Here is a 14,734-nt window from a genome sequence, read left to right on the forward strand (position 1 = left end):
GAAGTCCTTCTTATTCCCCAGGGAACACATGGGCAGCAGATTTATTTTGGTAAAACTTCGTTAGCTGAATTGTATTTGTACAGTTACGCCACTAAAACTTGAAATGTTTTCTACGCAGTCCATCATATATTCCATTCTGAAGTACCCTGCAGGTTGGGATTTTTCTGGTTATTTATTTAAAGCAAGCTTAATATTCTTTACAGCATCAAACCTTCCAACAACCATCCCCCGCAATACAGAAACACAAGAGCATGGGTCATCAATTGTTAAATTAGTACAGGAGCTGACAAACCTGCCCTTAATTAAGGCAGCCCTGCACTGGAAATCCTCACTTTGAATCACTAAGGATAATTAGGCTTTCCGGTCAAAAGCAAACCACACTGTGAAAACAAACATTCAAGTTTGTTTGAAACCAGAATTACATTTCCCATTCTTAAAGGAAGCTCAGTAATTTCTTAAGGTATTAACGACACAGGTCTCAGCATGCAACAAGCTGTATTTTATTCTTCCATGATTTGCACCATTCATTTATTTTCAAAGTTTGTAGAGTATTGTACTCTGATTACAAAATGAAGGATGTTCCCACCCCCACATTCTCAAAAACATACTTGCTCCATTTAAATTTGAGACTTATTTTGTAAATGCTTGTAAAACTAAATTTCTTAATCTGCAAAATAATACTAACTAATAAATAATAATTTGCAAAACCAAAAGCGCCCAAGTAACTTGATAAAACGAGTTCGTGGAGGGTTTTTTGGTTTGGGTTTTTTGGGGGTTTGTCTTTTTTTTTTTACATCATTTATAAGTAGTGACTCGCAGAAAGCACACCTATGCCTGTTCCCCAAGCAAATTGCCAAGTTCAGTCTTTCGTGGTTCAGCTCACCAGAAGCAGCCGCTCTCCCGGGAGGCGGCCGGGGCCAGCAGATGGTGGTGCGGGAGCGCTGCTGCGCCGGGCCGGCCCCGTCGTCCGCGCGCTCATTAAAACATAGGCTTTTTGCAGTGGTTATGCCTCTTGATTTACTTTGGGAAGCTTGAAAAATATGAACTACCCGAAGTTAAATACGTATTTAGCACGTATTACATTCATGGCAGGGTTTCTGGGTATTGTCCGTCACATTAACTGTATTAACAGGCCGTAAAATCCTGCTAAAGAACTGAATCTCCCATCAGAACTAATCCTGTAACCTCTGCTTACTGCCTGTAGCGTTCAGGCGGACCCGAGGATAAAACAGCGCTCAAGGGATACGGAACGATCTTTTTTTCCTCATTACTTATTCTCACAGAGAAGACAGGCGTGTACCTTTGAGGACATGTTAACTGCAGAGTATCGAAACAAAAATCCACAGGCACCAGTTACAGAAATTACACTTAATTAAACCGTATTTATGCTAGAAAGCAAGTATTTCTTTGTAAAATTAAGATAGCTGTCTGAAGAGCTTAGTTCCAAAGAGCGACTGCAATGATCCCCTGGGTACACGCCAGGTCGGGTTAGTCACTCGTGCCGGTCCTCAGCACGGGGATTCCCCCCGCGCAGCTCAGCCCATCGAAAGAAAATGGAAAAAAAAAAAACCAACCCACTACGATGCAAAAAATCCTCACGCAGACCCAGACCACCTATGCTACACGGCTGTACTGCACATTCCACTGCAGCACTTCGTCCCACTGCTAATAAATTTTAAATAACTGAACTCATGTGCTCAGCAGCGTCCATCTGTGTGGATCGCAGCTACCAGGCCCTCTGGGCCGGGCCGATCTCCCGGCAGCAGTGACCTTCAGCCGGTACCAGCCCGCAGCGGTACGCTGGGAAGCTCCCCGCACGCTTCCTGCTAGACCTCAACGCGAGGAGTTGTTAGTGTTGGCAACAGACTGAGAGCTCTTGTGCAATACTTCAGGGTGTTTGTCTCCATTTTTCCGCCAGCCTTGCTAAAATAATTCCTTCTCTAACTTCACCGCTTATGCTTTGAGATGCCAACCGATTCTCTCTCGGACACACGGCTGTGGACTGTCCTCCTTTTCAGTCACATCCACAGAGAGGACAATTCCAGGAGGAGAAATTCCCGTCCTCCTTTCCCCACCTTGGGAAGGCGTCTAGGAAGCTCGCAGAAGTCCCCTGGCAGGAAAGGGGGAAGGGCTGCGTGATGCCGAGCCACGGCTTTGGCCCACTGCCCCTCATCCATCACTTCCTAGAAGCACAACGCCATTAAAACAATAGCGGGGACTCCGTCCAACTCCAGCCGCTCCTGGGAAGGATTCCACAAAGAGCCAGCACAGCCGTGTAACCCAGCGTTTTCCACAGCAGCCTCCCTCCCTCCTTCTACACCTCCCAGCGTACAACATCCCCAGGGGCCTTCTCCCATCTTAGAGGGCACGCGACAAGGTCTGAAATCCTTCAGGATCTTCTTCTGCACGGCAGGCAAGAAATGGACGTTCGGAAGATCACCCCACTTACAGACCTGGGCTGAAAGGAAGGGCTCGGGAGCAGCGGATGAACAAAATAAAAGCCTGGCAACGGGCAATTTGAGAGTTTCCCTTTCCAGCGTCCACTTTGCAACCCCACAGACACCAACGGGTCTCTCAAGAACAAGGCAGTTCACGGGGAACTGATGGCTAGTTATTGAGATTAAAGGGCAGCTGGACTGGGCCAAAATACCACCAGACAGAACAGTAGGAGTAGCTCTAGCCATCCCACTCAACCTTTTGGTTTCACTGCATTAACAAATACCTATATTGCAAGAACAAGTACATGTTGATATAAATAAGGAAAGCTAGGCAAACAGTCCTAAAGTTTAATCACTCTAAGCCAAGAATTTGTATATGTTCTATAGAGTCTTTAAGTCACAGTGTTTAAGACTACCTTCATTTACATTTGGGTACTGCAAAGTTAACGTATTATCCTGATGCACCCTTAATTAATTCTTGGTACTGAAATGGATTTTAGCATTTGATTAGTGTTACTTGGATTAACGTAACACTAAGTGCTTCAAGAAACTGTTAAATCTGCAGAAAAAGAGACCCTTCAATCTGCAGAAAAGTTGCATACTCATAGTAGAGATACACAGTAAATTCCAAGCAAAGTACTTGAAATAAATTTTTTTTAACCATTTAAATTCCAATTTTGACCAGCAAGTGCTTTCCTGTAGCTGTACAATTTTTTTTTTTTTTTTCTTCGGGTATCCTGCTAGTAGAAAAACCAACTGCCCTATCTACACACATCTATAAGCATATGCAATTAGGATGTCAAATTCAAATTTGCACTTTAAGCTTTCTTTTGAAAAAAGCACTGATGACAAATTGGAAAGCATAACTATACTAAAGTGATTACTAAAAAGCTTTCTCCACCACAAATTAATGTAAATCATTTCCACACTTGAGTTATTTTTAGAAGCGATTAGACCAAACTTTTAAAAAGCCCAGACTAGATGCCGATAGTGACAATAACCCTAGTAAAGTTGCTTATTTTAATCACAAGCCACCATTCATTATCTCATGCTCTCCAATCACTTTTGAAATAAGATACTGTATGATGCAATATACCCAGGTCTGATGATGGAGGAGGTAATAGAAAACAATTTTATTTTTAGCCTTACTCTGAGATTAAAGATGTTGACAGAGTCTGGATGTCTGCCCAACAGGCACGGTGCTGCTGGTTCCCTCAAACAGACAAAAAAACCAAATCCCCTCACCCAAAAAAAGAGGGGAACACCTGCCAAAGTGCACTAAGCGGAAAGGGTTAAGTTTTACACTTAATCCCAGCAGGGCTCCCAGTCAGGACAAACTACACCACACAGTTTCACCACTCCCACTTAACATCTGTAGATGGACCAGAAAGACAAGAAAATTTCCTTTCTTTCTACGCATTTCTTCAAGAGTCAAGACTCAGTGAGAGGTAAAGAAAGCTCTTCATCCCTCCTATTTTTAAGGGCCTGTTAGCCTGCAGGGTAGTCATCTCCAAGGACGATTCATGACACAGTGCTGCTCTGCTGACTTGGACTGCAGCATCACAGGACTCTGCCAAAAGCAGTTGTTAAAGAGAGAAAGAACGCAGCTGGAGCTCAAACAGAAATCTAAATACTAACCAGAAGCTGTGATAGCTCCTTGCAGCGAGAGCAAAATACACGTTCTGTACAGTAGAAGTTGCCAAGGAGGCCCAACTCGCAACCCGTGTTTCCACAGATCACCCTTCCTCACAGACTGGGGCATGTATTGGTGTTACGAACACTGACTCAGAGAAGGAAGGTCAGCTTTCTCTTTTCAGTGCATTTAAAACTACGTGGTCTTTGCAAGCAAACGTACCAGATGCATGAACTACTACCATTCTCTTACATGAAAGATATTGCCCTTGGAACCAGAACCAAAACAAGAATTTTGAAAGCTTCCATCGAAATGAGGTCACTAAAAATATTTGAAAGAAGAGTTTCAACTTGCAAAATCTACTTTTTAACTAGTTAAATGGAAAACCACTGGTTGGCAAACTGGGCCCAGAAGTCCACTGCAGAAGATGGAATAAGTAGTTTGATAACACCCAGCATGCGGTAGTTTGGGGCTCTAGAGTTACTGAGCTGAATTTTATTAAAAATGACACAGAGAAGGTTATGAACTGCTACGAGGAAGAAATAAGAGTCATATTTCCTTTGACCACAGAGTCTTGTACACAATCCCAGAGTCTCCAGAACCAGTACTGTGTGTCACTCCTTCCCTAGTACTGTTTATTTAGAGGTCCACTGAAACGGGAAAGGAAATTTAAAAATTTGTTCATTGCTACAGAACATCCTCTAAAACCTGTATGAATAAATAATCCTTAATCTTGGAATTAATATGTTCACTCCTGCCTGAAATTAATGCTTGGGTTTTTATAGCCTTTTCAATTAGGCAGTTTTTATTATTGGAGCTTTTAATATAAGAAAAGATAGCAATTTTGTTATAAAATCAGTTACTTGGTCTAATTCTGGGTCTCTACATAGTGACAAAAACCAGCAATCACTGAATTGTCTGGATTCGACAGGTAATCCTACAGGAAAGGAGGACAGTGCTGGAATGCTACTTCCTTCTGTCCATGTATGTGAACATGTGTATCTCCTTAACAGTAGGGACAGAGAGGAGGGAGCTTTCACATAACTCCCTCATCCCTCAAAGTATCCAAAAACATTTACAGCCAAAAAACTTTAAAATCGTTCTGTTAAACACTGTCTACTTTCAGACATTTCATTTGTAAGGGCACTACTACTTAGTAACTGTCAAGAAGGTGAACATACCTGAGTAAGAGCTTAAATGCTTAGGTGATTATTTTAATACAAAGACAGCTAGTGTTATTGCATTATGTCATGCACCAAGGACGAAAAAATAAGAATAACGTAACTGGACAGCCCAGCATATGACAACAGAGATTATCAGCCCACATGATATAAGCCAGCAAACTAAACAGCTCCCCAAAAAACGAAGGTATTGAACGAACAAAAAAAAGGCTACCATTAATAAAGAACATATGAAACTTCATGGCTAAGTAAACATTCAGTTGTTACACAAATCACTAAAATGCATGAGCAAGTTCCAACAGCAAAAACCAAAACACATGATGTGATAAAATGTAGCTACCAGATGCAAATGTGCGGAACAGCGGAGAAGAGATTATGCTTCCTAAGCCCCTTCCAATTAGCGATGCCAGCTATGATAGATGTGCTCCACGTCCTGTGATGCAGCACCAGGCACACAATCCAACCCCTTAAGTCCCCCCATCTACCCCATGACTACAGCACTTCTGCTTAGCACGATTACATAAGGCTTTCCTTTAAGTTTTCTGTCCTTTTAATCAGTTTCTTAAGAACACTTTGATTTAATTATTGCCTTTGGTGTTTGTGGAGCTTTGTAGACTGCACAGGTTATACTCCACTTGGTTAATATTGAGCGTATGAAGTATCTTACCTCCAATATTCTGGATAATAATTGTAGTTGCAACAAGGACCTATAAAAAAAAATTATTTCTTTAGAAAGGGTAAGGATAACTAAAATCGTATGTCTATAGCAGTCATAAAACACACATGTATTATTTTGAACAGACCAGACGTAGAAGCGATAACGAGTACTGAAAGGAAGGGCATCTTCTATTTAGTGAAGAGTTTAATACATGGAAACCAATGCAATCTAAAATGACTACAAAAGCAACAAATCTCCCTGAAAATACCGCATTTTCATTCTGAGATGACAAAACAAGAGGAGTTAGTGTGAAGCCTGTTCTGCAGAAGATGAGGTTTTTAAATCACTGAAAACATGTAAATGCATTCAAATTAACATCAGCTGAGTACAAATGAAAACGATCATTCACCTCTGAAAAGACAACCAGACAGCAGAGATTTGTATAAGTTACTTCCTCACTCCAAAAACCTGAATATTTTTAACTGTCATGAACATCAATATTCTTTTCGACTTGTAAACCAGATACCTTTTTTCTTTTTAGTATCTGTAATTATTCATACTGGACTGGTACAGAAGTAGAAATGATCACAGGCCATTGAAATATCTGTCTGAATCCAAAGAATTAACTTCCAACTGAAAAAAACCTCAAAGTGTCTAATGTTTTACCAGTGTTTTCTAAAATAATAACATTCAATTCTAAAATAGCACAATTATCTAGAATAATTATTACAGTTTTTCTTTTTACTCACTGCTCTTCTTGATGTAGCAGGACCCTTCCTACATGACTGCTACCATTAAGTCAACTTGGAAAAATCAAGCCACAGTTATGAGAAGAAAAACAAATTTGTACTCTTGAACAACATCTGAAAGCAAAGTTGCCATTTTTTCAATTATCAACTAGAAAATCATACCATATTTTAAACAAATTCAAACTCAGTTCAAAAGTCACCAGCGAAAGAAAAAAAAAAGAAGAAAAAAAAGTATCGTATCTTGGAATTTGCCATAGATGGAAACAAATACTTCATGCCTTTGGAAAGGGACAATCAGCTATCTTCCAACAGCAGGAAATCTCCATTCTCACAAATCTCAGAAAAATATTTTTGACAGGAAATCACCATAAGGTTGAATAACTGCTCTACTTCATGAGCAGTTACCAGTAGTTTACTGTCAACCTAAGATGCCAGTTCAAGCAAAGTCCTACAGCAGCCTCTCTGCATCGTTAGCGGATGACTCAAGTGAGGGAAGGGTAAGTACTAATTTAAAGAAAAAAGAAAAAAAAATAAAGCCACCTGTGCCTAAGGTGAGGAGAGTTCAGGGACAGGATTAGAATTCAGGGTGGTTGTGGTAAACTAGAAAAGTCTAAAAATCAACAAGAGTGCTTAAAAGCAATGCATTCAGGAAGCAGACCTCAAATATATGACTTAGAACATGGCTGGCACTACATCCCAAAACAAGATTTGCTGTTTCTGTGATTGCTTTATGCCACTGATTGTGTTATTTCAGCCCGTTTTCTCTATTTGCAATCTACTAAGTCTATCTAAAACATAGGTAATAATTACATTTCTTGTCACTGTCAAGTTCTCAGCCAGCTTACTGTGGAGCATTACTCCAAAATGCCTCCATTTTGGAGGCAAGTTTTAAGAAAGATGTGTAAATATCAAAGATACTTCAAGCGAGAAAGATAAGTGTTCCAGAAATGTCAGTTCATCAGGAAAGCTTGGTGAAATTTTGTTAATTATTTAATCAAAACAACAGCTTCCCATCCTAGAAATATTCCAGTGCTCTGCATGCACACTGAAAATAAAAGACAAAATGATTTTTAGCACAAATTATTTAAACTGAAAATGATGAAAAAGGATATTAGGGAGAAAAAAATTACTGATGTTGGCTACATAGTGAAGCTGTGAAATCTCCTTCATTTAAGCTTTTAAATAACAGATTAGGCAAACATCTGTCAAGAATGCTTTACATACATTTAGCCCTGTTTCGGAGCAAAGGCAGACTAAGCCACATTTTAATATCTCCTTAAGCTCTACATTTCTGTGACTTCTGCATCTAACAACTTGTGGTTAATGTGTACAGAATAGCTCCTATAAAAATACTTTTATTTCATACCTTGCTAATGTCAAGTTTATTATCCTTTGAGGTTGATCACATCTTCACTTTGATCGATAAATATTGATCCTCACAGACTACACTCATATCTGCTTATTAACATTAACGGAAGTCTTACAAACACCTAATAGCTCAGATTTAATTCTCAGTTACACTAAAAAAAAAAAAGCAAAGAAAACAGACTCTACACTGTTAAGCAGAACTCATTTAAAATAAAAATATTGTAAACCTTTAAAATCACACTTCTGTGTGGTACAATCTGCTTTTAGGATCACTTAACTGAAATACAGAGCACAGGAGTTGTAATACTAAATGTGCAGTATTCACGAGCAGCACTTCCTGTGCAGCCAGTATCACTGGACAACATCGTCTCTTACAAAAAAAGACATTCAATAAACACTACTAAAAAGGCATGGCTTGTATGTTGGATCACTCTTGCACCAAAACTGGTTTTTTGTTTTATTTTGTTGTTTGGTTTTTTTAATCACGAGATTAAAAAACAAGTAAGAAACATTCATCTGACAAGTTTATTAAACAACAGAAAGAGAATTAACACACATTATATGTATTCTTATTTGTTTCTATTGTGGAAACTACATGAAAGGCAAACACTTATCTTAGATCTCTATTAAATGCTAGAATACTAACAGTAAATAGTTTACCTGTCTCTCAACAGTTTACAGCAGAGTTACAATGGGACTGTAAGAAACCTGAAACGGATTGCTGAGCCAACTCAACAACAATGCCAGTGAGCAAATATTTGTACATACAACTAAAAACTGAACACACTGACAGAAAAGTAGCACAAAATCTTCTGTTTAAGGAATGTCTATTTTACAGTTAACTAAAGTTTGGGCTTCCACAGACCAGACACACTAACCAAAACGTAGCAAAAAGCTTCAGGACATAACAGACTTTTCGGTATACTAGGACCTCAGTAACTATACTATGTATTTCCTTTCTCTCTCTCTGCTATGCAAAGACCAGTTGTATATCAGAAGCATGAGACCAAGAACAACAATACACAGGTAAAAGTAAATACTCACCTTTCCAGCTGATCCAAATGCAAACAGGCCAAGATCTTCATAAGAAGTGACAGCTGTCAAAAAAAACAAAACAAAACAAAAAAGCTAAAATATTTTAACTTCAAAATTACTTGAAAGCTCTAGCTTTGCCTTTTTTGCCCCTTTTTAAATGAACATAATTCAGGACAGAATTAAAAGAGTATTTTATAGTATTTTTTATTTATAAAATATATTTCATATACACCTGTACTCTTGCTACAAAATACATCTATACCCTCAACCATTCACAAACTCTCCAGAAACTAAATTTAGTTAGTATTAAAACCAGTAATATTTTAAAAATAGTAATACATTAATAGCAAATTGCCTCTCCCAAATATTTTTGCAAGTGATAGCCTCAACAATTAGATATGCTAATCCCATATTTTATTTGTACCCTTTTAAAGGGTACACTTTTTTTTTTTAAATGAAGACAACTACGGAGGATCCCTTTTCATCTTTCTACAACTATAAACATCAATCACCATCTTGCCAGCTTTTAAAAACTCAGCACTATTTATTTTCAAGAGAGCTGAAGGTAAATACCTTCCTTGGTTGAAATCTATTATTAAAAAAACAAACCAAAACACACCAAAGCAAAACCAAAAACAAAACAAAATCCTGCCCTTACCTGCACCTGACCTACATAATCACATTAAAATAGCCTGTGGTTTCCTGTATGCTTTTGTTGAGTTTTAGCTGAAGCTGGCTTCTAATATTGCTGGTAACTCAAACCAGTCCCTTCTCAGAAAGAAGGAAGTCATATTAAAGGCTTTCATTGTTGCTCTGTATTTCGTTATTAGAAACTCAAGCGGTATCAAAAAGATGAAAGTTTTCAGAGAAATACCAGTCACTTTCTCAGTATATAATAAAAGGGTCCACGGTTGTAAATGCCTCAAAGAGTAAAATTAATCTCAAAACCACATAATTTTATTGTCATAACACTTGCTTCCCCTTCCTTGGTTCTGCTTGGTACACTACTGCTTCTACTCCTACCAGATCTTAATTTCGAGTCCAGCCCTGCAATTTGAGCAGCCGGGGGCAGCCCTTCACACCTGAGCGAAGTCCCACCCAAGAAAACGAAACAAGACGTGGGCGGTGGGAGACGCAGCCGGTTCACAGAGTTCAGGTGACTGGACTGGAGCCTCAGACTGCCAACTGCTCAACCCTAGGCGTTTTCATTTCGCCGAAGTTCTGCACACAATCAGATCAATGCTCCAGAGGAAAAAACAACATAGAGCAAAACAAAACAAAAAAATCCCATCAAACCCCAAAATCTTCATTAATTTTCTCATATGATTTTCTCAAAGGCAATGTTTCACGTTCTGCTCCATTACTGATACCAATATGCTATGACAAAATTAATGAAATGAAAAAATTAAATGAGCCAGAGTCAGCTCTCAGCATAAACCTGGACTAACCTCTTGCATCTGCTGTTACACTGATAAAAGTCAGACAGATATTATTAAACGAGAACTACATCTTACTAGATTTTACCGAGTAGTTTTCTCAGATTTCTGTTTTTAAAGTTGTTGATTACAAGGGGAAAAAAAAAAAAGGCATTTTAGAAGGCCATCTCCAATGGCATCAAACAAACCAGTAAAATGTTAAAATTTATGTTAAATATTTTAAAGAGCTGTTTTTACCACATGGGAACAAATACACAGCACACACATATGAGGAGTTACCAACAAAGAGAAGAAAATTTTCCACACAATTACAAAACAGCAATATGAAACCTTAGAATATTTTCTACAGTAACTTTGTTTCCATAATCAATTTAGTCCTGTGAACACTGGGAAGTCGGAATACTCAATCACATTACGTTTGTAATTTCAAGAATATATGTAACAAAATATTAAGCACAATTAATACAAACAAGTTCTGCCCAATTGGCTTGATTTCTATTACGTTATTAACACTAAATGGAAATTATCCATTTAGATGCAAAGCAAAACTGGCAAGTATAGTACAAGCAACACTCATGACTAACTCATAAAATTAAAAGGAAAAAAAAAACCATGAAACTTCAAAGTACATCCCACTTATATTCCCAATTCGTCGGCTTTACAGAGTAAGCTTAGCCTTTGTCAGCCCAAACCCCTAAACAATGTAGGTCGTACTGAATTAACACCGGGAGAACACACTGATTAAACTAATCCACATCTGACGCTTGACACTTAGCAGTATTTTTGTGCTAAGCCTTTTGGTCTACACAAATAATCTGATTTTTTTCAAAGTGTAGGCCCATGTAATTTAAAAATCGAAGACACTTCCTTTATTTTAAGTTACAACTAAAATGTCTGTGTTTAATAAATCCTGGTCCCTGTTTAAAATGGAATTAATATTAAAGCTTCCTTTTTAGAAGGTATTTTATAGGTCAGCTCTTCCCTAGGATTACTTTTATGATCTGAGTACCTGAATGAACAGTTTACAAACACTTTCAAAGGTTTTCTTCCCTGACCTTTTAATTTTTCTATCTAATTTTTAAAAATATAAAACTACTAAAATTTCTTTCCAATTCCTTGCCATGGATTAAACTTAATACTATAATACTGTTCACAAATGCATATAAGTTTTATGAAGAAAAATGTTCAATTATCTACTTTGGAAGCAAACACGTACACAGATTGTACTTTGCCAAGGCACAACAGGCCATACTTCTCATTTTTTAAGGAAAAACTCAGAATGTTATCTAACATGAAAATACTTCAGTAGTTCACAGGAATTACAGTAAAAATAATCTGAGATAAGACTTATTAAAAAAAAAAAATCAAAACACAGAAGGCCATAAATCCAGCAAACTTATCTAGAGATAGTTCTGGTGCTCGTATTATCTGTCAACATTAGGTGATAACTAATTATGAACTGTAAAGTGCTAGTTTCAGACAAGAGGAATACTTCATCCTGTCATTTCAGGGGTATTCCTTGCTTTCAGTTGTGTGTACTTCAAAAAATACTTTCTTGAGGTGGAATGTTGCCTTTGGACAATAACTGAGGAGTTAAGTCTCAGTATATAACCTCTTGTATATAAAAATATACAAGAAAATATATTAGGTGCCTAAAATTCATAACATGGAAAGTTTTCTTATTTCAAAAAGTTTAAATCCTTAATTTTCCCCTCTCCCCAGTAGTTCTTTTGCAGGGATCTCCAAGTATTATTTCACCAGACAACAACATATTACCACCTAGTGCCTGCATAATACAGAATTTTTCAGGCTCAAATAAGAGGTAAACAAAGATCATAAAAAATTATCTCAAGTACTCCCTTTTTTTTGCTTCTTATGTATTTTTCTAGCTACTTATTTCAAGTTCGTTTCTAATAAGAAGTGCTCCAAGAGGAGAAAAAAATTACCAAAGACTTAGTCCCAAATCAAGCAGCCAACAATATCAACCATAAAAAGTAACCCTACCTCTGAAGAATTTTTTTTAAGAATGTGTGAAGAAGATCACTCAACAGGTGAAGACAGGAGCAGCAGATCTAAGAAGAATCAGGAAGCAATCATCTGAGAGACCAAAGCTAGCTATAGAAAACAAAGCCAGTAAGGAATGAAACAAGCTTTCTCCCACCACCTTTGAAAAGAGAGGAAAACAGATGAGGGAAACAATAACCAGGTGACTGAAAGAGATGGAGACTTCCTGCTATAATGTGATCTCTGTATACAAGAATTGAAGAAACTAGTCAATTGTTTCAGTAACGATTAAAAGAAGCAACATTAAAACATTTGCAGATTAGATTGCAGATAGTACCTTATGAAAGCAGTGTAATTTCTAAGGACTGCAATGTGACTTCTCATTCAGTATCAAAAATGCAGTAAAAACCTGCATCTGTGAAGTGCCATGAGAATTATGATAATCCAATATGATTACAAAACCTGAAAGGTATCCATTTCAAACCACAAAGTATATATTGCAAGTAGAAGAATGAAAGTCTGCTATTTTATTGCTTTTAAGTCTTCACTGAAAGCAACTGTACATGCTGAAGTAGCATGGTCCAGCCAGCACCAAAATAATTTTGCTACAGAAATACAGGATGTATCTTTTAGGGAAGATGAGAGAGGCATTTTGAAACAATTAAAACTGAAAATCTAGAAACCAGTCAGTTTGTCATGACTTTTCATAAGAGGTTTCAAAATCCTATTTTTAAATGGCAAAGAGCAATCACTAAAAACGTTAAAATATTTCAACAGCAGTGAATCAGACATGGCTATGTGTTAACATGCTGTTAATTAGAGTAACTATACTGGGTCACGTCTTTGTGATACAGGTAAGGAAGTATTTCAGGGATCAGTGTTAGATAAATCCTTTTCACTTACCAGTCTGAGTGCACATACTGAGCAGAAGAAATACAGAGTAAGAAGCAAGGCTGGCAACAATCAGCAGTAAGACACTAAAAACCACAAAATATTCACAATTAAAGCACTTTTACAGTACAATGCACTTTCTATCTTTAGGAATGCTACTTTTGCAAGAAGTAAGGTACCACAAGACAAGATTTCCTCATTTTATGGCTTATATCTGCTGACTATGGTTCATAAGGTCTCTGACCTTCCCAATACATGGTAAGTTCCACTGCTGCTTACTTTGTCCACCAAAGCATATGACATACCATAAAGGGTAAAGGTCTGATATATGAATTATAAAGAGGACATAAACATAGGAGTTTGTGTGTTTACATATACACAAATATGTATCTTCTAATGCACTGAATCTAGATACTCAGAAAATGGTAAAAGCGACAATTCTGGCAGCTTTGACCCTGTCATCCATTGGTTAATAGCACAACAAGCAGAAGTGCAAACAAAAGCACAAGTGATTCACATTTTTCAGATATGTAGCCGTCCTACTTCAGAAGGCCCATTTCTGGAGCTAAAGGAGATAGCAGCCTTAAAACACAAATATCAATCTATTAGGGAGTAATGGCCAAGAAATTGCCACCATGTGGCAATTTAATGCAATGCCTGGGCAGTACTTATGTTACGCCAGATTTGAATGACTAAACCAAAGAAGGAAGATCTTATTCAACTATGCTGAAAAAGCACAAGCTATTTATTTCTTCCTCAGTTTTTGCACAGGAGTCTTAGTAATCCAGTTTTGTTCCACTTAAAACTGCAAGATGAGGTTAAAAACAAGCGTATGTAAAAACCGAAAACTTACCTAAACCCCAGGATCCCTGTGTTGGCCATAGCATAGGATAAGCCAAGTATCCCACTTCCCATGATTGCGTTCATTAAATTAAACACTGAGAAAGCAAAGGAAGAGCCACGATCTGGAGGATTCTGTGAAAAGGGCAAAACAAAGTACAGTTAGCACGAGAGGTGTTTTGGTCTTTCACAGGAGGAAATTTAAGGGAGGGGGAGAGGCAGTCAACTTCTCCTTCCCTAATCTAAATCTTTCTCACTCTAAGACCACGCAAACCCTCGTGCGTGTAAAACAACAGGATGCTGTCCCGCAAGGAGCCCGGGATGACTACAGCCTTTGCGCCGGGCGATTCCAGAGCGCACATGGAGCGCAGCAGGACTTACGCTTGGGAGCGGGCTGCCCCTGGGGTCCCAGCAGGAGCGAGGCGCAGAGCGGGCGGCAGCACCGGGGCCCTGCCAGCCCAGGGTCGAAGGGCTCCGCGGAAGCGCCGGGACCAGGCGTTC

The 14,734-nt window shown here is 38.3% G+C and overlaps 1 protein-coding gene across 1 annotated transcript in view; it reads right to left on the minus strand.

Moving 5' to 3' along the window:
• SLC38A6 (solute carrier family 38, member 6) overlaps positions 1 to 14,368 on the minus strand; it is a gene marked incomplete at its 5' end in the record, with an annotated part of 38,947 nt that extends 24,579 nt beyond the window's left edge. The window contains 4 exons of the mRNA XM_010297171.1: positions 5,920 to 5,959; positions 9,072 to 9,124; positions 13,406 to 13,479; positions 14,247 to 14,368. Of these exons, the coding sequence (XP_010295473.1) occupies positions 5,920 to 5,959; positions 9,072 to 9,124; positions 13,406 to 13,479; positions 14,247 to 14,368 (289 nt within the window). The remainder of the gene's footprint in view (positions 1 to 5,919; positions 5,960 to 9,071; positions 9,125 to 13,405; positions 13,480 to 14,246) is intronic.
• Positions 14,369 to 14,734: the final 366 nt, after the last annotated feature.

The sequence above is a fragment of the Phaethon lepturus genome, unplaced genomic scaffold (genome assembly GCF_000687285.1).
Source record: "Phaethon lepturus isolate BGI_N335 unplaced genomic scaffold, ASM68728v1 scaffold9801, whole genome shotgun sequence".
In the NCBI taxonomy this organism is placed as follows: Eukaryota; Metazoa; Chordata; class Aves; order Phaethontiformes; family Phaethontidae; genus Phaethon; species Phaethon lepturus.